Raw genomic sequence first — 25,704 nt, 5'->3', positions numbered from 1 at the left:
GCAGGCCAAAGACCCAAAAGGAATATGGCTGCAGGCCTGACAAAAGTACCTGTCCAAGTACAGGTAGCCCTTGTCTCACAACCATTTGTTTAAGCATTTATTCTAAGTTATGATGGCACTTGAAAAAGTGACTTAAGACCGGTCTTCACATTTATGACCATAGCAGTAACATGTTCATAGTCCAGAAGCTTGGCAACTAGTTCACATTTATGATGGATAGCCATTTGTCTGAAACGGTATAGGGTTTCCTGCCTACGCAGGGGGTTGGACTAGAAGACCTCCAAGGTCCCTTCCAACTCTGCTATTGTATTGTATTGTATGGTTGCAGTGTTCTGGGATTGTGTGATCACCATTTCTGACTTCCCAGATATCAAGATTCCAACAAGCAGAGTCAAGAGAAAAGCCAGTAGGGATGGCCCCAAAATGCAACCGTGTGATGTATCGCTTAACAATCACAGTGATTCACTTACTGACCACAGCAAAAAAGGTCATAAAATTGGGGTGTGGCGATAGGATCCTTCACATAATCACCACATTACTTAACAATGAATTTTCCAGTCCTGATTATGGTCATAGGTCGAGGACTACCTGTATTCTTAGAATAATCTATTTCTTTTGTCATGGAAGCCATACGGTATATCACATTTGTTTGCAAATCTCTCGCCTTCCACTTTCCTACACTCAAGTCTAATGGAGAAACAAATGCTATTAGATTATTTTGAAAGCCTTGTTTTACTAAATAAGTATTTAAGGTAAGGCATATTTAAGGTAAATATTTATTACTCTGTTTTCTTAAATAAATAATTTTCAGCAGCCACAGAATTCAATTGTAAAAAGAAAAAAATAGCACAGAAAAGAAACTAGGATGTTGGCCAATATGGATATTTATCCCTTGAACATAAATCATGTTATTATATCCTCTAGAATTTATTACCTGTTTTTTTAATATAAAAAATAACAATGGGAGAAGGGTTAGAATGCAATGTTGCCTATTTTTCTTTCTCTCTCAAGATGGTGGAAATTCAGAATGTAACTGCAAAAAATATTAACTATGCATTTAATAACAGGCATTATGCAGCCGTAACCTCACTGAGCAATAGAGGAATAATGGTTGAAGTAGTGATGGAATTGCTGGTAATATTGGCAACATTCACAGTGTTTGCGCCATAATCTGTAGAGAAGTTATTTTGTTTTTCAAACAAAGAAAGCTACAGTCCTATCTATGCTCATTCAACTCTAAACCTTACAGCTATTATTAATCTGTGCTGGGATGAAACAGAGCAAAGATTTACCACTTTCTCAGAAAAAAATGGAAATGAGTAAGCAAGATTTTAAGTCACTGGGCTTAAAATGTTAGCAATTCCTTGTGTTACAGTTTAATGAATAGTTTCCTAGCTGCTAAACTATGTGAATGACCTTTTTTTGTTCCTGAAGCTATCAAAAAGGAAGAACCAAAAATGTGTGTAAAATTAGCGGTGTAATGAAGGTCCTTCAGGCTGTCATCATTTTGCTTAATTTTTCCACACTTTTTCTTTCCAAGGGAAAGCAATGTTTTTTTTAAAAAAAATAATTAAAACTGCTTTCTAGCCTTTCATTGATTTCTACCAAAGGAAGGTAAGTGAGTTTAGCTAAATGGAAACAGAGTTTCCTTGACTTACCACTGAAATTGGGATCAACATTTTGGTTGTAAGTTATGACAGTCATAAGTCAAGGTATTCATGTGGTCCTGATTTTATGGCAGTCATTAGGTAAATCATGTGGTTGTTAAGTGAATCACATTGTAAGCTGTAAATCAGTTCTCCCTTTTGCCGGAAATGAGCAAAAAACATCTCAAATCATGACCACGGGATATTGCAACCACTCATAAAATGTGACCCAGTTGCCAAGCACCTCACATGCGGTTATGTGACCATGGGAGAGGGTGATGTAACATGAAAGCCATAAAGCACCCTTTCCAAGGGTATAATAATTCCAAACTATAATTAGACAACTGGTTGTAAGTCAAGATCATGTAGAAACAATCCATAAGAAAATGATCACTGCAGTTAAACAATAAAGAGGAATGAACTATTGCCTAAAATGGGTGTCAAACTCACATTGTCACGGCAGCATCAAGTGACCTATCGAGACTTTCCTCCCCCCCTTCGCTAAACCGAGCATGGGCGTGGCCAGTGCATGACACATCCAGCCCGCAGGCTGGGAGTTTGACAGCCTACTGGCTCCCACAGCCTCATGGCTCCTCAAAAGCACGGTGGATGAGGAGGGGACAGGGGTAACGCGGGGCCCAGCTCAGGTGCTCCGAGTGGAGGGGGAGGCGCTGCTGCCACGGGCAGGGGTGCCAGCTGGAGCTTTAAAGAATCTGATTATTCAAAATATTCAAACACTAAAAAATCTCAAAAATGACTGCTCCCCTACTTGGGGAGGTCTGGATTGTGGATTAAAAAAATCATTTTACTCAAGTAAAATTGTTGCAATAACCAGTTGTAATAACTAGAATAGCTGTTGTAACCAAACTAGTACAGCTGATTCTACATGCTTCTTAATAGCTACTTAATGCCTTTTTCTCCCAGAAAAAGAAGTATTGATGTCACTCTTTCCCTGTCTTGAGGTCTCCACGAAGAACAGTGACAAGAAGAAATGGATGGAAACTAATCAAGGAGAGAAGCAATTTAGGAGAAATTTCCTGACAGTTAGAGCAATGAATCAGTGGAACAACTGGCCTCCAGAAGTTGTGAATGCTCCACCACTGGAATTTTTTAAGATGTTGGATAACCGTTTGTCTGAAGTGGTGTAGGCTTTCCTGCCTAGGCAGGAGGTTGGACTAGAAGACCTCCAAGGTCCCTTCCAACTCTGTTATTCTATTCTATTCTATATCTGGTCAAACAGAGAAGTTTTGCAGATAGCATGAGAAGATACAAAGAGCAGAGAATGGGAAGTAAGGTTATATAAAGACACTTCCCTTTTCTTTGAGAGAACTTGGGAAAAGCTTGGGAGAAGAACATTCGAAATAAGCAGAAAGGAGGAGTGGACAGGTGTGTTCAGGAGCAGCAGGTGTGAAGAGTGTTGAAGTTTGTATTTGATTTCAAATAAGTAGGCAAAATGTGGGCTGCAGAATTATGCTGTAGCATTACTCATTTTTATTCAGTCAATAAAACACAAAATTCTGCTCTCAGAATGTGTCCAAATTAAATGGATATCTATAAGTTAGTTGAGGGATAGCTATAGTTAAAGTTAAAACTTAATTTGACAGATGTTTGAGGCATGCTTGTATAACACTTGCACACACAAGGCCTAAACTAAGATAATATTAGCAATTCTCCAGCTTTATAAATGCTTCCAAACGTACTTACAAATTTCAAAAAGCAATTACTCTCCAAGCATTAAACATACCTATTATAAAATATAATTCGATGCTGTTTATCCAGCTATCTAAATTGGCACAGAAGCCAAAATTACGCTCCTGAAAAACATGAGGAAAAGCCATTTCATTAGAAAAATACTTGTTCAACCTCTTTACTCCAAGGTGCAAAACATTCGGCTGTACAGAACATTCTAAGAGGTTTTCCACTTCAAAAAGTATGTTGGTGCTGAGGAAACCCCCACTCTTAAACCACTGAGACAGCCATGTCCTTCGGAAGGCTCGCTGTGGCTGCTTCAAAGCCTTTTGCAAGTGGTCACCTCACTTGTGGCACAGCCACTTCTCTACCTGGTAAATTTAGTTATTTTCAAGTTTGCATACTGCCCTAATCAAGGGATTAGTTAATATAATATAAAATATCAAATCCACAACAATAAAGCACCTACAGTATAGTAAAGGTAAAGGCTCCCCTTGCACATATGTGCTAGTTGTTCCTGACTCTAGGGGGCAGTGCTCATCTCCGTTTCAAAGCCGAAGAGCTAGTGCTATCAGAAGATGTCTCCATGGTCATGTGACCAGCATGACTAAATGCCGAAGGTGCATGGAAGGCTGTTACCTTCTCACCAAAGGTGGTTCCTATTTTTCTACTTGCATTTTTTATGTGCTTTTGAATTTTCTAGGTTGGCAGAAGTTGGGACAAGTAACGGGAGCTCATTCCATTACGCGGCTCTAGGGACCCGAACTGCCGACCTTTCTGATTGACAAGCTCAGTATCTTAGCCACTGAGCCACCACGCCCCTTTAAAAGTACCTACAATGGAATAACCATAATAGCCTGATGAATTGCAATAAAAAAGAAGACGACTCTAGCAGTCATAATTTCCCAAAGTCAGAAGAGTTCCATCTTAAGTAGTTCAGTATCTACTTGTGAATTGATGGCAAGGCAATGTCTCCTTTGAAACGGTCCCTCTTTTTGGGAACAATACTCTACCTGAGCTTAGGTCAGCACCAGCCTTGTTGGCATTTAGGCAACAACCAAATTCTGGATGCTCCATGAAGATACTAGGATGTAGGAGACAATTGTTAGTTTTGGCTGGAGGGTTGGGCAATTCATTATTATTTGTTTGTTTTATGCTCGTTATTTTACTTCAGTAAACGATTACAGGTTTTTTTTTAATTGCACGGCGCATAATTTGCTGGAATTGTATAAAATGAAATAAATAAAATGCAAATCAGACTTCTGAGAAGATTAAGAGCCACAGTGGGGCAGCGGTTAGAGTGCAGTACTGCAGGCTACTCTGCTGGCTGCTAGCAATTTGGCAGATCGAATCTCACCAGGCTCAAGGTTGACTCAGCCTTCCATCCTTCCAAGGTGGGTAAAATGAGAACTCAGATTGTTGGGGGCAATAGCCTACTCTGTAAGCTGCTTAGAGAGGGCTGTAAAAGCTCTGTGAAGTGGTATATAAGTCTAAAGGCTACTGCTATTTCTGAGAAGATGCTGGTTTTTAAGGTGAGCTGCTAAAGAGAATTGGTACTTCATCCTTCTTCACCTCATAAGTATGACTGATACAAAGCATATCCAACAGGAATGAGCATAAAGGATGGAGCACTTCTGTGTGAAGGTAGTCTAGAAGGAGCTGAATTGCGTGGGGCTTTAAAGATTAAAGTTCCTCCTGCTTTACCAAGCAGGTCCCAGACTCATCTCATGGTAAATATTCCAGGGGCTTTGTGGGAGAGAGAGAGGGGCTAAGGGTACTCAAGACTCAAATCTAGCCCTCTGTCAGAATTGTCCACCAATCAGAACAAGGAAGACAACAAGTCTAGCAGATTTAACCGAAGATTTAACACGCCTTGTACATCAGTATCCAATGACAACTCAGAACAGAAGTTATGAAGACACAATAGGAACTGACGGTGGAGATAGCAGATTTTGCTGGTTTTTATTTACCGTATTTTTTGGAGTATAAGACACACCTTTTTCTCCAAAAAAAGAGGATGAAATTGTGGGCGCGTCTTATACACCAAATGCAACCCCACCCACTCCTACCAGAGGCCAAAAACAGACATGGAGACATGGAGGCATTGATGGTCTGTGGCAATCCCTGCAGCCTAGAACAGCTGATTGGGGGTATTCCGGCAGTCCGATCCACCCGCCAATCTGCTGTGCTGAATCAGGCTGCAATAAGTGCTGAAGCTGACCTGGCTGGTCAGAGTTTGCAGCAGCAATCATATTCAGAAAGCACAGTAACTGATTCAGCAGGATTCAAAATAATAATAATATACAATAAATTACCAAAAGCAGGTTTTCCAAGGTAGCAGTAAATACGAGTAAAACACAAGCAGTTTCACTTTCAATTCTCAGCTAAGCCAGGCTCCTTCCTGTCTCCTTGCTCACACACAGCAAATTTCAGAGTGCAAATAGCCCTCATTGGCTGATCATTAGTTGCTGTGCCTATTCATTGGCTGACCTTGTTACCATGTGACAGCTGAATATCATGGATGCTGGTAGGCAGAGGCAGAATTTTTCTTCTTTTTATTCCCCCCCCCCCCCCCCCAAAAAAATTAAAGTGCATCTTATACTCCGGAGCGTCTTATACTCCAAAAAATACAGTAGTTTTCTGCTGTCTGGAAAATAAATAGCACTTAAATTCAACAGCTTGGGAAATACCCACTCTCTGGCATGCTATACTATAGGCAAGAATTAGCATGTGCTTTCAGAGATTTTAGTCATCCTAGGGAATGTTTTGATACATATAATACAGTCTTACAACTATATCTAAGATAGACTCAACCATATGACATTGCTTGGTTGGGAGACCTTCTGAGAATTGTACGGGAGCTGATTTGAGTCCTTTGAAGAGCGACATATAAGTGTAATGAATAGCTTTAATTAGAGGTGAGATTTGACCGGTTTGGGCAAACCGGGAGCTCCAAAGATCAGCTGGGCCCACCTTTATCTTCTCACCTGAGTCACGTGGCAGAGTGGATTGCCACACCTCAGCTGTTTTCCTTCCCAAGCAGTAATCCAAAAGGTAAGTCTTCTCTAAACTGCACACACACGCACAGAGTGTTCATTTGGTGCGTGCACGCGCAAAGCGAGCGTGTGTGCCCAAAGCATGCACTCAGGGAACTGGTTGTTAAACCGGTAGGATCCCACCCCTGGCTTTAATGATTTAGAATAACTCAGTTTATTCTGCATTCATTTTAAGAGCTCCAGAACAGAAGAGTAAGGTTTACATTCAGTATAATACGCTCATGTGTAATAGCATATTATATGAAATACAATGGTGCATTAATCTGCAACCGTAATCCCCATTTTAAAGTGGTTTCATCAATTGGTGAAGAGCTGACGTTTTTCTTATCTCTGGGTTTCCTCAGGTACCTCATTTATAAGTCTTTCCCACTGAGCAAGTGTAGTTTTGGAGATCTGACAAGATCCCTACCACTGGCTGAAATAGCGAAGTATGAATGCCAACAAGAAAGAAAGGGTTTCAGATTTATCAGTACCACTGTGAAACAGCCACACACAGCAGTAGACCAAATACTCTTGCAGAGACGCAATGGGTTTGGGGACTGCTATGAATGTAAATGTTGCATCCAGGGGAATATTTTGAACTTGTATAGACTTTCCATGATTCTCTGTTACAGGGAAGAATTTTTTTGCGATTCACTATTAGTTTATTCTCTCTTAACTCAACCTAGTTGGTTGTAGTGGGGGAAAATAGGAGAGGAGAACACTATATGCTCTGCTCTGAATTCCTAAATGAAAGGCAGGATAATATAAATCTAGCAATACTCAATAAAGTGCAGTGGAACTGGTGTTGCAATTTTGATTATACTTTCTGGAAAAGAAGTGGCTGGCATTGTGGAGCACCAATGGATTGTTCTCTAAAGTACCTTTCATGATGAAATATTATTGTCAAGTAAGAACAGTTCTTTATTTATACTTGTACTCAATTTCTTCCAGTGCTTGCAACATCTCACAATATCAAAGCAAAAAAAAAATTATTTAATCCATTTTTATTGAGTCATAAAAATCAGAAATTGTACAACGATCTGATCAATAAAAATAATAACACCATATGCGCAAGCAAATATTTCATCTACAGGTAGTCCTCAATTTATGACCACCATTTGAACCAGTATTTCCAGTGCTAAACAAGGCAGTTGTTAAGAGATTCACATGGTGGTTAAGCAAACCTGGCTTCCCCCATTGACTTGGTTGTCAGAAGTCACAAATGATAATCACATGATCCCGGGACGCTGCAACCATCATAAATACACACCATTTGCCAAATGTGTCAGGATTTGTTGCATAAATTCAAATCCAGAAGCACACACAGATAAGTGATGCAGCAGGATTCATTAACTTCTTTATATACATAAGAATAGATGGATAAATGTACAATACCAACAGGTGGTTCTTCCAAGTAAACACAAGGCAGGAGAATTATAGGCAAACACAAGCAGTTAGCTTCATATCAGCAGACAAGCCCAGACAGACTGCTAGTTTACTTCTCAGAGCAGCAGACTGCTTAAGTTTCTGTTTCAATTCTCTGCACAGACTCAGATCTGTTTAAGCTCCCATTGACTGCCTTAGTTGCTATGCCTATTCATTGGCTGACCTTGTTCCCATATCTCTCCCAGTCATGAATATTTTTAACAAAATGTCCACATTTGATCATGTGATATGAGCAGTAGTGATTTTCCCAAAATTTTACTACTGGTTTGCTCGTGCGCTCGTGCATGCGTATAACACTTTTGCGCATGTGCAGAAGCGTCCAGGCGGGTGGGCAGAGCCGGGAGCGACCCACCTCTACATAGGGGGATACTGAGATGGTAAGTGCGAGGACTGGTCATAAGTCACTTTTTTCGGTGCTATTATAACTTTGATCTCTAAACAAATAGTTGTAAGTCAGAGATTACCTGTATTTGATTCTAAATGCTTCTAAATAAACCTATCTCTTTTTTCACTGTGCTATTACTTGTTCCAGCTGAACTTACAAAGACTGGCTGGACTAGATTTCCGGAACTCAGACTATTTCTGTCTTAGGAAATTTTTATCAATGATTTCCTTGTGAAAATGAATGGTTAGAGATAATGCATTCTTGGAAAGCCAATTACTGTAATGTTTTGATCCAGCTTCAAATCCCATTGAAGTTACTAACTGACCAAACAAACAAACAAACAAACACCTTATTTCTCAAGCTTGTCTTCAGGACTGCTATAAAACAGAGGGGGGAGAGAATAAATACATTGCCCTCTTTTGGATAATGTGGTTGTGGTACTAACAGAAAAAAATGGCTCTGTGGCAAGGATTAAGAAGCTCTAAGAGACGGACCACAGTTACAAGGCTGTGTGGGGAGACGTAGGTCCACCAGATCTGGAGTAGAAGGCACAGAGAGTTAGTTTTCTGCATCTCTAAGTTGCCATCATCTGCATAATACAGTCAATTTATGGTAGGCGAGAGAAGTAATTGCATTGTCATTGCTGTAAAAAATAAAATATGCTTCTGGTAGGTAACATCCTAAATTAGTGTAAGAAAGTATGCTGTTGGATTAGACTAAAGGAGCTTGCTCTGTTGAATTTTGCAATTCTACATGTCAGCATCTGTGACTTCATTTTAATAGCCTGGTATTTCGGGAGTTTCCGCCCTCCAGGTGGAAGGAGATGTTGTGAGATACGGACTGTGCCCTCTGTTATAATGTTTTATTTTCCATATGCCTTTGTTTTCATTTTGTGTCTTGAATTCCCACCATGAAAGATAGTCCTACATGTAAGCTGAGTTCCTTATTTCTTTTTCTTTTGATTGTCCCTGGCTGCATGTTCTCTGTTGATGTCTTGTTCCTGGTACTTGACCATCTTGTCTGTGAAAGGAAACACTCCAGCCGATAAGAAGAAAGGAAGGTTTGCTTGGTTTAGTCACTCCACAGAAACTCATGGTAACGTTCCAATGTGTTCATTCTCTCTGTATACGTGTGTGTTTCTCTGTTGTAGTAGCTGTGCAGTCTTTTGGTGCATGTGTCTGTTTCTGTTGCTTCTGCAACGTCATGCTCTTGTGTTCGAAAGTGGAGATCTTCATTTACGATCCATATTTTGTTGGTATCTTCAGAATGCCATTGAAGATGATCAAGGCCATTTAAGCATCTGGAGATGTTTCATCTGATGAATACTTCAAGATAATTCTATTCTGTATCTCCTATGCTCTGCTGATTTTATTCAGCTTCTGAATGCAATATGACAATGATTATTGTAACTCAGCTATGATCAGTAAGGGCTGGTGCTTTTTTGAGGATGGTGGGGTAAAATGCTGGGCAGCCAATGACAAACAAATCCATGTTTAGTGAACTAGTTTTTTATTTAAAAAAAAACAGCTGGAGCAAATTGTAGATGGAGCCAAAATCACAGTAGGTACTTTCATTGTCAGGTGCGATTAGACATTCAAATAAGCAGATACGTTTTTTGGAGGCAAGTAATTTCAATACCATGATTGCAAAGGTAAGAGTTGAGAAGCTCTTCTTAAAATGATTTTGTATATACAGTACAAATGGAGATTAGATGCATCATCCTTGGACATTCCAGTTGATTGATTAGCTGGGTCCCAATTGGCTCTGGATAATTGATCAAGATCTTGTACATGCACTGAAGACATCAAGATGGCCGCCACTGTTGCTTAGAGAATGGAGAGGTTGGGGCACAAAACACAGAGGAACAAGAGAACAAGTGTGAACATTAATTAGCCTGTCCGGTCACTCCCAGAGTCATAGGAATGAAGTGCGAGGGGAAGGAGGCTAATGAGAGGCAACGGTATGTCTACAAGTACCATGCTTTCTTGGTTATAGTCCCTACTCTTTCATATCTTAAAACTTAAACTTAAAATCTCTCCGCCAAAAGATCTCATTCCCAACAGAATGGAAGCAAATATCTGCTTTTTCTGAGAAGAACATGTATGCATTTACAGGAATTCTTTTACTGCATTTAGCATTGCGATACATTTTAAGGATATTTTAAATTTTTGTTTAAAAATGATACTGTTGACAATGTTTTTAACTGCTGTAAACAGCCTTCCATGAGCTCAAACGTAAACGCACACCAAAGGAAGATGATGTTCCTCTCTTGCGTAGTTGTTTCCTTTGTTTCCAATTTAGTTATTTAATTAATTAGATTAATGTATTGTTGGTCCTACTTTTATCTCTGATGTGGCAAAAGATAACGGTATAAATCTACCCCAGGTGAGTGAATACTAATCAAAATAAACCATGTTTACTGACAGATCTTTTCATAGTGAATGCTGTGGAGTCTCCAGGTTTTATAAAACTTGGTCATTTGAGAAACTGCTAGATCATTTATCTATGCTCACCGAGTCACTTCTGCATAGTTAGTTCATCGGCTATGATTTGTTTTATATATCTTATTCAGAGACATGGAAAATATTAATTGACCTTAATGTTACGGAACTATGGATTTAGATTGATTATGGGTTATCAAAGACCTTTGCAGCCTGGAACTACTGCTGTTGAAAGCATTGAGGAGACCATGTTCAAACTTATTAGCCCCAACTAAGAAAATAGAACAGAGAACATTGAACATTTCATAGTTAGCAGATGTGAGGATTTATGAATTTTGAACGTGAAGCCTTCTGAAATATAATGCCTTAAGCACTTACCAGTAATGAAGTTGAGGCTGGATAGATATCAACTAGAACTTGATGAGAGCTAAGTAAGTAATCCTGTTATGTAAGTTGAATATAATGAGTCACCCAGTTTTCAAAACAGTATCACCCAAACTGAATTATTGGTGTTAATATGTTGTAACCGAAGGGCAAACGTAATGTGGAGTTAAACATGTGTTTGAAATAAACGTTCAGTCTCCTCCGTTAGCAATCTTCTCTCTTCTTAAGGAGCATCTCCTTTAAGCTTTACCATTTCTTCAGACGTACAAGCAAGAGAAAATAGTGATTTCCTTTCTCTTGCTTATGGAGGCATCTATCACAAAAAAGATTGGTTTGGCTGGCTGAAGCAGGAATTGGCAACCTTAAACACTCAGAGCCACAAAGGTCCTAACCAGAAGCCCCCTATTCAATTCTGGAGCCAACCAGAAGTCCGGTTTCCCCACCATAGAGCCTCCTTCTAGCACGGTGTCCTTTTTCCTCTCCTGACCAGCAATCCAGTTCCTCCACTATAGAGTCTCCTCCTAGCATGGCGTCCTTTGTCTTTTTACCACCTGGTGACAGGGAGCCGCAGCAGAGGTATGAAAGAGCCACATGCGGCTCCAGAGTCGCAGGTCGCTGACCCCTGGGCTAGAGAGAAGCAAAAACTAATTTCTTTAGCTCTGGATAAAGCACTGGGGTATTTTAGCTGTTTTTATACAGTTCCTGAGGACCAGTGGTTAAAATGTCACATACGACAGGAAAGAAAGAAAGTTCAGAAGGCATCTGACAAGTTTTGAACTTTTCATGATCAGGGCAAGTCAAACACATGACAGGACATTGCTCCAGGCTTTCCAGCCAGCCAACATACGGAGGCAGAGTGGGAGAAATATGAACCTACAGCCTACCTCTAACTATATTGAAAATATTGGGACTTAATGAAGAATATAAGTCATTATTTCCTTCTTAATAGAGTTTGATATCTGTATTTGTACATTTAGGGATGATAATCCTTCTAGGTCAGGGGTGTCCAAACTTGGGAACTTTAAGACTTGTGGAATTCAACTCCCAGAATTCCCCAGCCAGCCATGCTGGCTGGGGAATTCTGGGAGTTGAAGTCCACAAGTCTTAAAGTTCCCAAGTTTGGACATCCCTGTTCTAGGTTCATTTTTCCCTATTTCACTCTGGAGCAGATTTTGAAGAAGGCATGAGAACTTCATGAGAGATTCTCTTACTCTTTTCTATTTCTGTTCCATGGCAGGAGAAAGAAGGATAATTTATGATTAATTCCCTCTCTTCATTTATCCTTCAGGATTTTTTTTAAAAAAATCATTGTTAGGAACCCTATTTCAATTAGGAGGTACATGTGGTTTAACCCTTAGCTGGGACTTTTTAGTTTCTTCATTTCCTGTCCTCCCCCCCCTTTAAACTTATTTCCAGTTTTAAAAATCAAACATTTTTCTTTGGAGTTGAGTGTATAAGATGTTGGCCTCCTTCAAGCACCATGTATTACTTTGCTACGTTTACTGTGTTTGTCACCCTTTAGTGAATGTTTTGACTATCACAGCAAAATTCTGCATTAACCTAGGATTTTCAAGTTAGTATGCATGGTAAGAACTGATCGCTTTACAATATAATGTCTACTGTGAAGTGTCTGTATGCCTCTGTCATCAATTAATTTTAACAAGATCCCTTGAACTGAGCAAGGGATGAGAATCAATGTTGTTTTAATCTATTAAACACAACCTGAAACCTTAACAAAATGTTCTTTATATCTCATTAAAGAGCTCATTGCCAATATTCTGTAACCATTATGAAAAAGTAGCTGAGGTGTAGCAGGGAATGAGATCTAAAGAACGATGAAAGCCTTTGATAAGGATCTAGTAATGCTAGCTGTGTATTCATATTACAGTATGAGCAAATATTAAGATGCATCTAAATTATTTAAATGACCAACTTAAAAAGAACTACAATGAGCACGTAATTGTGTTAAGGTTTAAGACTTTCAATAAATATTGGAACATGTGCTACACTTTATCAAGAATAACAGTGCCTTATATACAAAATTTATTTTGGAGAGCTTGTTTTCCCTTTCATTATGCTTATAAAACACTTTCTCTTTAAAAATCATCATTCTTTATAAAATTAAGCTGAAGAATGATAATAATCTGGGTGGAGAATAGCTGAGACCAATAATCATTGCTTCTGGTTAGCTCCTTAGCAGTGGTATCATTCCGGTACGGTGCAACGGGATCCACAACGCCTCCACGACGCCTCCACAACGCTCCAGCTGCTTGGCGGAGCATTGTGCAGGCGCCATGCGCTCCGTGCGGGGGCACGGAAGCTCCGAAAATCTCAAATACCGGTAAGGAGCGCGGGCGGGCGGGTGGACTCTCCGTAGCACCGTACCGGAATGGTACCTGGTGCTCCCGGCAGGCAACGGTACGCCCATACCGGAGTGTACCAGCCGTACCCAACCACTGCTCCTTAGCTAAAATCTTTGGCAGTACACATAGTCCTCAACTTACAACAGTTCGTTTCGTGACCATTCGAGCTTACAATGGCACTGAAAAAGGTAATTTGTGACCATTTTCCACACTTACAACTATTGCAGCCTCCCCATTGTCATGTGATCAAAATTCAGATGCTTGACAGTTGGTTCCTATTTATGAAAATTGCAGTGTCCTGGGGTCAACTTTTTGCATCTTTCTGACAAACAAAGTCAATGGGGAAACCTGATTTACTTAACAACAATGTTACTAACTTGAAGAATTGCAGTGACTCACTTAATAACCGTGGCAAGGTCATAAAATTGGGCAAACTCACCTAACAAATGTTTCACTTAGGAAGAGAAATTTTGGACTCAATTGGGGTTGTAAGTTGAGGACTACCTGTAATGAAAACCACTGGTGGTTGAATAGATGTGAAAAGTAACATCTTGTTAGCCACTGGCGGCTAACAAGATGTTACTTTTCACATCTGTTCAACTCTCTAATATTTAGGAAAGACAGAGCACTTATCTTGGTTTTCAAGACGTACAAAATAGGTTGCTTTCTGACATAGTATCAGCTACACAATGGCATTATTTGTTGTCCTGTTTCAAGGGAAGAAAAGAAGACATTGTTTTGTTAAATGAACAAATCCATGCATATCTTTCAGAAGATCAGACTAGAATAGAATTCTTTATTGGCCAAATGTGATTGGACACACAAGGAATTTGTCTTTGGTGCAGATGCTCTCAGTGTACATAAAAAGACAAGATACTTTAGTCAAGAATCATAAGATACAACACTTAATGATAGACATAGGGTACAAATAAGCAATCAGGAAACAATCGATATCAATATAAATCATAAGGATACAAGCAACAAAGTTACAGTCCTGCAGTCATAAGAGGGAGGAGATGGGTGATAGGAATGATGAGAAGACTAATAGTAATAGTAATACCTTAGTGAATAGTTTGACAGTGGTGAGGGAATTATTTGTTTAGCAGAGTGATGGCATTTGGAAAAAAAACTGTTCTTGTGTCTAGTTGTGTTGGTGTGCTAGAGTTTATTTTGAAACTTACTGAAGTGGAATAGTCACCTTTGCTTTACTTGGTATTATAGATCACTCATGAAGAATTCAACTGCAAACAAGCTCATTCCATAGGCTCATCACAAGCTGAGGGGATCATCCAGTTTGCAGAATAGTGAACATATAGTTTGTTATAGTTCGTTATTTAATTCACATTGTGAGTTAAATGCATGTGGCGTGGCCTGCCCTATTCAGAACAATACATGATTTGTTTCATCCACAAATAGGATATTTTATAAAGTGTACAGATGTTTATCTTTATCTAGGATACATTGTTTTAATAAAACTGGCAAACATGAGAGGAAGGTTGTTATACTGTAGAGCACGGGTGTCAAACTCGATTGCGTCACAGACGTATCATGACGTTTTTTGCCTTTACGCAGCCGGTGTGTGTGACGCATCCAGCCCGCGATCCACCAGTTTGACAGGCCTGTTATAGAGGAACAGTGTGGGGGAAACCAACCACTGGAAAATATGAGAACAGATGAATACCTGAAGATTGTATCATGAAGCACTAATTTTATTGGTCAGATTATCCACCTATAAGGTGCAAGGCAGCTGAGGACATTTGGGCATAAGCCATGGGTGGGCAGCGGACACAGCGATAATTTGAATAAGAGAAATTTGAAAAAAAGGCTTGTTTTAATGACCCAGAATTCAACATGACCTTTTTTCTTGCTATCATAGATTTATTTGTGCTATTTGTTCCTTTAATATTCTTCCTTTTTAAGAAGATGTTGGATAACCATTTGTTTGAAATGGTGTAGAGTTTCCTGCCTAAGCAGGGTGTTGGGCTAGAAGACCTCCAAGGTCCCTTCCAACTATGTTATTCTATTATCCCATTATTCTAAATATTATAACATCTGGCCTTTAATTTGTAAGATAGTTGATAAGATTCTTAAACACAAGGTAATGCAGGCCATGATATGTGATGTGTTTCTCAATTTCAGCCACTCTTCAATGTGACCTATACAGTAAATCTGGCTGGGGAATTGTGGAAGTCGAAGTCCACCCATCTTAAAGTGACTGAGATTGAGAAATACTGTATATGTGATTGGATGGATGGATGGATGTCTTTATATCACTGTTCAGCAGAAAAGATGCCAAAGGAATAGTTAGTCATAAGGTGCTGATATAGTTGGGGAAAAAAGCCCATCATTGGGAAGACGATATCCTTGCAACTCATAAGAGTCAACAATCAGAGATAGTTGTCAACTATGCAACTGGACAGTGCGTTAAATACCCAAATCTCAAAATGCACAGGTACTCCTCAGTTACTAACCATTTGTTCAGTGACTATTTGAAGTTATGATGGCATTGAAAAAACAGTCTTGTGATCGGTCCTTAAAGTTGTAGCCATCATGCACTTGTCTTGGGACTTTTCACTTTATAACCACATTGCTTAGCAACAGAGCTGTTGTTGTAAGCTGAGTGCAGTCGTGCGATATTTCACTTTACAACCGCAGGGCTTAGTGACAGTGTTGCTGGTCTCCGTCGCAATTGGTGAATGAGGACTAGCTGTATGTGTATGTGTGCGTGCATGTCAGTGCCTGTGTGTATGTGTGTGTGCGCGCGCATGCACACACACTGTACGTACAAACTGACACTTGAAATTTGTTTTAGTATCTAGAGGTTACAAGCCTTACCTGAGATTTGTATTTCAATCACATACCATATTTTTCGGAGTATAAGACGCACCTTTTTTCCCCTCAAAAAAGAGGGTGAAAATCTGGGTGTGTCTTATACACTGAATACAGTTATTTGCCCTCCTGAAACTCCGTCCCTTTGCAAAAATGGCCATGCATAGCCTTTAGGAGGCTTCCAGAGTGCTCCTGGGAGCTGGGGAGGGCAGAAATGAGTGAAAAACGGGCCATTTTTTGCTTGTTTTTGTCCCAGCCCCCAGCTGCACTCTATAAGCCTCCTAAAGGCTATGCATGCCCCTTTTTTTGACAAAAACGGACCTGTTTTCTCAAAAAAATGGCCATTTTTGGGAGGTCTGCCTCTTCAAATCTTGGTGCATCTTATACTCGGAAAAATACGGTAGTTCTAAATCTTAAAACTCCATTCACTTGCTCGTGCTTCCTCTTCGTACTTACAATGTGCCTTTCTGCTAAGCTGGTGCTTTTGCTGATAGTAAAGCTCATTTATGCAGGACGGACTAATTACCAACTATCTATTTCTTTTTCTTTCTTCTGACCCTTACAGTGAGCATGCCTACCAGTGAGACAGAATCTGTGAACACCGACAATGTGGCTGGAGGCGATATTGAAGGAGAAAACTGCGGCGCACGACTGGCGTGAGTTTGACTCTGTTTATATTATGCTGAGGTCCTCTTGATTCCAAGAGGCAGCCTGGATGATATTAAGGGGGGGAAATACACATCAGAACTATCTTTGTCTGAAAGTGTTTCTTCCAAAAGAAAAAAGAAAAAAAGAAGGGAAGTGAATTTGGAGTGATTCACATTTTCTGTCAGACTTTTCCATAGAACATTATAAATGCATCAGAAAATTATTCCTAGGACTCTGCACAAAAGAAATATTCCAGTATCCGCTGTCCAGCATTTCTTAGGGTTTTTTTTTTAAGCTGACATTCATATTTATAGAAAGTGATAAGAAGAATTTCTCAAGACAATTTCCTTGGCCAAGCCACACATTTGATCTGGACAAGCTGCTTTCATAAATTTCAGACTGCATAGAGTAAATTAAAGGGACACTAAAAACTAATCCAGGGACGCTCAGTGGCTAAGACGCTGAGCTTGGCGATCAGAAAGGTCGGCAGTTCAGCGGTTTGAATCCTCAGCACCATGTAACGGAGTGAGCTCCCATTACTTGTCCCAGCTTCTGCCAACCTAGCAGTTCAAAAGCAGGTAAAAATGCAAGTAGAAAAATAGGAACCACCTTTGGAGGGAAGGTAACAGCGTTCCCTGCGCCTTTGGCATTTAGTCATGCTGGCCACATGACCACGGAGACATCTTCGGACAGCGCTGGCTCTTCGGCTTTGAAATGAAGATGAGTCTAGAGTCCAGAACGACTAGCACTTATGTGCGAGGGGAACCTTTACCTTTACCTTTAAAAACTAATCCTCTTTTCTCCCTTAAGAATAACAACACATCCAGTCCTTGACTTACAATACTTCATTTAGTAACCATTCAAAATTACAACAGCACTGTAAAAAGTGACTTATGACGGTTTTTCACACTTACAACTGTTGCAGCATCCCCATGGTCATGTTATCAAAGTTCAGGTGCTTGGCAACGGACTAGTATTTTTGATAGCTGCAGTGTCCTGGGGGGGTCATGTGATCACTTTTTTTTCATACTGATAAGCAAACCGAAGGGGGAAGCCAGATTGCAGCAATTCACTTAACAACCATGGCAAGAAAGGTCATAAATTGGGCAACGTTCACTGAACACATGTCTCACTTAACAACAGAAATATTGGGGTCAATTGTCGTAAGTCGAGGACTCCCTGTATTTCCCGGAGAATTATTTTTAAAAAGTGTGAACGCTAGGAGAAACATAAAAAATGTATGGGAGATTCAGATCGCATAAAGTGTATTTGGTGAAGCATACTTGGTCCCAGGTTAAGATTCCTCAGGAATAAAGTATGTTTCACGTTAAATGTTCACCATCCTAAGCAACTGAAACAAAGAACATGCTTTATCCTTCATTTCATTTAAAAACATGAAGGTAAATATGGTTTAGACACGTACTGTACATCACATTTTCTATTTAATGCTACCATGTTTCCCTGAAAATAAGACAGGGTCTTATTTTCTTTTGAACCCCGAAATAAGCGTTTGGCCTTATTTTCGGGGAGGTCCTATTATGTTTGAGGTGCAGGAGGCGGTGAGCGTGGTCACCTCATGGCTGCTGCTGTGTTGCAATATTTTCAGGGGAGGGCTTATTTTAGCGTATGCGCTCAAAAGCCCAATTGGACCTATTATCCAGGGAGGTCTTATTTTCAGGGAAATAGGGTAGTATAGCACAACCTTGAGCATTTCTCCAAGTTAGAAGGGCGTAAGTGGCCCTCTCTTCGTTTAGCTCAGAGTTCTGTTTGTACCAAAACAATTGTAATAAAATCAGAGTTTTATTTATTTATTTATTTATTCTTCGCATTTCTAGAGTTTGCTGTGACGGCACCTCTGTTTATGTTTAGAAAAACTCAGGCACTCACAGCAATCATATCTTGTGGTTGCACTTGTTGTTTACAGTGTTCCTTAATTACTTCATAAGGAGCCGTTTTACACAATCCCTTCAGGTGTTGAAAACCCAGGAAAAGGGAGGCACAGATCCTATAATCTCATCTCAGTCTCTCTTTCGTGAATATGCACAGAACTGATTCCTGGGTTTCTCACTGTGCACACCCCTTCCTTGGTGTGTGAACCAGGATTGGCTTGGTTGAATCAGTGGCGAATTGGCTGGGGCAATTTAGCTGTGGCAAGTTATCCCATTCCGCAGCAGGGGAGGGATGTCCTTGAATGCTAATTGATATGTATTGATTCCCTTCTGATGGGTAAGAATTGGACAAGTAGCTGACAAGGGTGAGTGGGGAAGGATGACCCTGCCTGTTGGTGGGAGCAGCAGGGGAGGGGTACCTTTGCATATTGTGTATGTGAGAGTGTGGTAGTATAGAGGGGAGATGGTGACTGGGTACCCTGTTGATGCTGAGAGCTAGTAAGCTAAAGTTCCTTGAGGTGTGGATCCTCAAAAATGTGGATATATATATGTTGCTTTTGTATCTGTTGTTGTCTCTGACTGTTGTGTGCCACCCAGAGTCACCTTTGGTTAATTGGATAGATGATAGTAGATACATAGATAGATAGATAGATAGATAGATAGATAGATAGATAGATAGATAGATAGATAGATAGATAGATAGATAGATAGATAGATAGACAGACAGACAGACAGACAGACGATGATGGATGGATGGATGGATGGATAGATAGATAGATAGATAGATAGATAGATAGATAGATAGATGTTTATACTTGTCATTTGGACCAGGGACTTCTGATGCTAGTTACTAGAAAGGGAAAAGGCACAAAACAGATTGAATTAACTCTTTGAAACAAACATAGTTGTCATTTTTGTGGTTTTTATTTTGTCCCAAAACTCCATAGATCTTTTATACATTGTAGTAGGAGATTTATGGTTGTCTATAATAATCAAAAACCAGGGGGAGTCTGAGATATCCTTTTCAGGATGACAATTATCATTAAAAGTCATAATCTTTCATTATTCTGATGAAATGAACATATTCTCAAAAGCTTACACCTTTTCATAAAATTTGTTACCTTGAAAAGAATCCATCATATTCCCTTGGACACATCTTTTTTAACAGGTTTCAAATAGAAATAATTTTTTACATAGAAATAGTCACTTGGAATAACTGCAGAAGGTTGTCTGAAAAAAAAAACAGTAATTGAGAAAGTGACAAAGATCATTTTGTAAAATAACTAGGAAGAAAGTTTATATGCAAAAATATAAACCATGGGAACAGAATTGTATTTTGAAGCCAAAAGCCTGTAATCTCTTCCCAAATGAGATAAAAACTAGCTTACATAAATGCTTTTCATCATGATTCAAAATAGTATTTTTCAGTGACCCAGAGGTCAGTAAGAAAGCAGGATTTTCCCATGCACAAATCTATGCAGTGTCTAAAGAGGCATTTGCCTTATACAATCACTTGATTGTGATAGTAGTATATATGAACTGGGCCACAATTCTGGAGCAGTGCTATGTTAGGGGTTATTTTGAGATCCCCGGAATTAGATTGATACAACATTCGAGTCAACCTAATTAATTCATCTGTTCTACATAGTTTAAATTACATGCAGTCTACTATCCTATAGAGATGCTCAGCTATGTCCTTTGCTGATATCTTGTTTGAGAATCTATATATATAAAAATGGCTGTGGGTGTATGTTCCAGCCTAACTCTGGAACGCCTCGAGCAATTTCAACCACAGATGCCATACTCTTTGGAAAAAAATACTGTGGGGGGTAAGACACCCCCTAACACCCCTCATGGTTTGTGATCTGTTAAGATACACCCTGTTGTGCCTTAAAATGACTTCTACTGTACTGCTGTAAAATGACCTACTGTACAGCGCAGTGGAGTTTCCATGGTAAAGGCTTCACAGTACTCCACAAGGGGGCTCCCTCTGGTAAGGGGGAAAACATTAGAAATTACGTTTGGTCCGGACATTTCCCCCCTATAAATAAATAGCCAGGCAACGCCGTATTATCAGCTAGTAATATATAAATGCAGTATCAGAATTATTTAAAAAATGCTCACCGAGCTCCGCTTGCTTAGTTCTTCTGCAATAACAATTTGTCAGGAATTGTAGTTTGCAAAGCTGTCTTTCTATGTGAGAAACCTTGGAGGCGGACGGGGGGAATTCATAAATGCTATGTCTTGAAAATCTTATCAATAATGGAACTACTCCATCAGACGTAATCACCAAGCTGTCAGTATATTTTTTTTCTGGACAATTTATTTGGTGCTTTTCTATCTGGTGGAAAAAGTCCTACTGAGATTCCCTTTGAACACCAAAGCTTGAATCTGGCAATAGATAACTTTAAAGGACAGCTTGGATTGTCAAGCTTAACAGCACCTTGATCAAAGAAAGTATTGTGGTTCTTTGGATCCCATTTGATTTTCAAATCAAAGTTTGCCGCTGTCACCCACACCTGATCTGAAAAAGGGTGGCGGTGGATTCTATTTATAAACCATGCTGTTAGAGCATTGTTTGGGGAAATAAAACTCTAAAGCTGCATTTACCACAGTTAGATATTAGTAAAACAATGCAATCCTGCGAGTCCCTTGGACTGCAAGGCAATCAAACCGGTCAGTCCTAGAGGAGAGCAACCTTGACTGCTCTTTAGAAGGCCAGACCCTGAAGATGAAACTCAAATACTTTGGCCATCAAATGAGAAGGAAGGACTCCCTGGAGAAGAGCCTAATGCTGGGAACAATTGAGGGCAAAAGAAGACGGGGAAAACAGAGAATGAGGTGGCTGGATGGAGTCACCGAAGCAGTTGGCGTAAGCTTAAATAGACTCCAGAGGATGGTAGAGGACAGGAAGGCCTGGAGGAACATTGTCCAATGGGTCGGACACGACTTCGCAACTAACAGCAACAACCAAAACAATGCACATTGTGCTATGAAAAGGAGATCTCACTAAGAGGCTTCAATCCAAAATCTAAAATGATTTAAAAGCACTACTGCTTTTGGAGGAAAGATTGACACCGTGAAGATCATCCTTCTCAGTTTTGTATGCAAAAAGACACAAATAGATGCAGTTGAAATTGAAGAAAGTTACATCAGTTTATATTATGGGCTAGACTTAATTAACTTTCTTAAATGAATGCTCTTGACATTGGCTGGATTATACCTTTATTCGGGAAATAATCAATGTAAACCAAATGAGATTATATTCACGGTGAGCAAATCCTGGGCTTCTAAAATAAATGTGCTTTTACTTTTTAGAGTGAAAAGCACTCCTGACTAATTCTGTTTTGTTGTTTAACATGATGGATTGCATTTAACTTTATGGATCTCAGATTATCCCTTGCTGGATTCGGGAGGAAAATTAATGAGAAATTAGTTCTCAGATTTCATCTCCTTAAGGGGCAGTGATGGCGAACCTTTTCAGCACCGAGTGCCCAAACCAGAATATGCATGCATGTGCGTGTGCCAGAGTACCGTAAACCCAAAGACCAGCTGTCAGCTGGCTGGTCTTCGCAGGCCCTGGAGCATCGGAAAACGGTCAAAAAACCAGAGAGTTTTCCAGGCCTTTTTCAGGCCTTTTTCAGCCTGTTTTTTTACCATTTTTCAGGCCGTTTTCAGGCCATTTTGGGGCCAGTTCCAGGCTGTTTCTTGAGGCCACAAACACCCCAAAACAGTCTGAAAACAGCCCAGAAAATGGCCTGGAAAAGGCCCTGAAAACTGTCTGGTTTTTGGCTGGTTTTTGAGCCGTTTTCTGGTGCTCCAGGGCCTGCGAAGACCAGCTGGCTGGCATACATGTACATGCCAAAAACCAGAAGAACAGTTGGCGATGATGCACATGCCCGCAGAGAGGGCTTTGTGTGCCACCTCTGGCATGCATACCATAGCTTTGCCATTACAGTTATAGGGTATTAACAACAGCAAAGGCTTTTATGAAGTATTCACTATACCCGTGATGGCAAACCTATGGCACGTGTGCTGGAAGTGGCACTCAGAGCAATCTATCCGGCCACGCGAGCCATCACCTGTTCCGGCATGCCGGCCAGCTGGTCGTCACGTGCGCGGAAGCACCGGAAACAGAAAGAGCAGTCACCCAGTGTGCATTTGGCGCTGGGAAGATAATCTTCCAGTTTCTGGTGTGCATGCTGGCCTTCGTAGGCACATGCGCGCCAGAAACCAAAAGACCAGGTGCCAGGTGCTAATGAGGGTGCCGGAAACCGGAAGATCATTTTCCCGGCTCGCACATGCGCATCGGGTGGCTGTTCTTCCAGTTTCCGGCACTTGGGTGTCGAAAAGGTTCGCCAACACTCCACTATACTGTAGCTTTGGTTCGGTTATTTTATATTAATATTTTAATTCTGGTATCCAAGCGTTCGTAGCATGTATTCACAAGCCGCCCACTACTTTTTAACAATTATGTTGGATAGCCATTTGCCTGAAACGGTATAGGGTTTCCTGCCTAGGCAGGGGGTTGGACTAGAAGGCCTCCAAGGTCCCTTCCAACTCTACTATTGTATTATTGTATTATTGTAATTAAGTAAAAGTAGCTAAACTTCCCAACATCTTGCTGCATAATCGAGATTTCTGCAATTTTGTGTGAGATTTTACAAAACGTTGACCTTTTAAAAAAGACATTTATTTTCTTAACTTTTCAAATTAATGATAATGAACACGATAGTGCAGTGATGTCCCCTGCCATAAAATATTGCTAATCCCTGCTATTCAGTATAAAAATGGTTCCTCAAGGACTTGCAGAGGCCAGAGGTTCTCTGATTACAAGTTGACAAGACCCTTTTTAAAGAAACCATGATCTTTGAGATGCGTTGATTCCCCAAGACGTCATGTCCTGTAACTCTTCCTCACCCCTTCTGGGCCACTAACCAAACCTAGGGTGGGAAAAATATGATGGATTGTTCTCATAACCATAACATTATTAGCATAATAACGACATTAGAACTACCACCGACTTCCGCTCCTTCCGACAAAAACTAAAGACTCACCTGTTTCGATTAGCCGGCCTGGCCCACGCATAGTTTTATCTTACCTCCTGGCAGATATTTTACTTGGGAATTTTATGGGTAATTATTTTAAATTCAATTTTGGGGTATTTTTAGGGGTTGTTTTTTAAATTTGCTCTTAATACTTTACTTGATGGTACAGTTGTATATAGCCTCCTCTATTTATGTATTTATGTATTTATTGATATGTATCTTATTTGTGTTTTAGCTTGACTGTACACCGCCCCGAGTCCCTTTTGGGAGAGGGGGCGGTTTAGAAATACGAAATAAAGTAAAGTAAAGTAAAGCATAACAATACTCTGTGTGTTTGCTTACTTTTTAATCAAACATGAAGACCCTCCAGAGATGACCAGATAAAAAGGAGTAGGACTAGGCAAAACTTTGGCTTCAATCTGTGGCCGCCTAGTCCTAGGAAAAGGTGTTTCTGGTATGCCCACATAATGCCAAAAACAGTTATTTCTGAAGGGGTGCAGAGACTATTCTGATTGAATTAACAATTGGTTTACTCCAGCACCCCGTAACACATAAACATATGACTTCTCATACAATGTTTATGTGTTATGGGAAGTAGCTGGTCATTGATCCCTGAAGGTGCTTGATAACCCATCAAAAATAAGTTACAGTTTTACCGAACGATCTTAGCTGGACCCAATAATTTTGTGAGAAATTTCACCAGGAGGAGCAGATAAAAAAATATCAGTGCTGCATATGTAAAGTTAGGGGTGGGGAGGGGATTATTCAATAACCTGTTGGCATGGCAGAGAATATTAACTGCAGCTTTTAAAAGCCATAATAAAATTACTACATGCATAAAAAGTGAAATAACAGTCACATCTATTAGCTTAATTAGATTTTAAAAAAATTTCAAAATGCTCCTCAGTGGCTTTGATGCAAAAAAAAGCTACGTTATATTCACCCAGTGGGGCAGTGTATGATTTGAATTTCATTTTTCTAATGAGGACCAGTTTAAAATTTTAAAGGGTCTCTAGGGCCTGATCATTTTGATGGATCTGCTTAGAGTTCTCTGATCTACCCTCTCCTGCAATGCAACAATACAAAAAGGAATTCTCACTCCAGCTAAAGGAGACGGCTTTGGAATAATGAAAAACCTTCTTCTACCTCTTCAGTGGTATCATTATATCCATTCAAACGTCTGTTTTTAGCTGGAGTAAAACTGAATAATGAACTACAACATGAAAGAACTCCAAAAATATAATTATTTGTTGAACTTGTAAATAAAGAGATGACAACACAGGTTCAAGGTATTTTTTTGGTTAAAAGAATGCTATTTACAACTATCTAAGAGGCCCTTGAAAACTAATTACAGAATTAATCTACTTCTGCTTATGCCCCCAGAGTTTCCCAGAGTATTTTTTTATGGATGCTTACTCAATTTTCTCCTTCTTTTCTCTTTGAATACTTCTAATTTCACTTATAATATCTAATAATTATCATAGTCCTCAGATCTCTGCTTGCTTCATTTTCTAATTTTGCTGTATGGAGTCATGGCTCTTGTTGTCTATTATCTCATACCCCGAAGGTAGCACTGTAGGTCCATAACATTCATTTCACACATTGGCAGATTGTGGCGAGATTTATTTAAACTTTGATCCATTTTCTCTTCCTTTGCTCTCTCACTCTATTCCAATGTAGCAATAGAATAGAATTCTTTATTGGCCAAGTGTGATTGCGCACACAAGGAATTTGTCTTAAGGCTTATTTAGAGATTTTTTTCATAAATCTGCATTTTTATATATTAAAAAAATACGTTGACATTCCCAAATAGTGTGGTAGAATCTCCAGCTAGAGTGAGGGCAGGAGTCAGTGGTGGGTTGCAAGCGGTATGCCCCGGTATGGGCGTACCGGTGCCT

General features: G+C 39.8%; 1 protein-coding gene across 1 annotated transcript in view; it reads left to right on the top strand.

Moving 5' to 3' along the window:
* Positions 1-25,704, top strand: part of CACNA1C (calcium voltage-gated channel subunit alpha1 C) — a 547,747-nt gene that overhangs the window by 377,602 nt on the left and 144,441 nt on the right. The window contains exon 10 of the mRNA XM_081957273.1: positions 16,787-16,877. Coding sequence (XP_081813399.1) covers positions 16,787-16,877 — 91 coding nt within the window. The remainder of the gene's footprint in view (positions 1-16,786; positions 16,878-25,704) is intronic.

Source organism: Natrix helvetica (genome assembly GCF_964273705.1).
Source record: "Natrix helvetica genome assembly, chromosome: 6".
Taxonomy (NCBI): Eukaryota; Metazoa; Chordata; class Lepidosauria; order Squamata; family Natricidae; genus Natrix; species Natrix helvetica.
The sequence above is the reverse complement of the archived record's forward strand: the minus strand, read 5'-3'. Positions and strand labels throughout refer to the sequence as shown.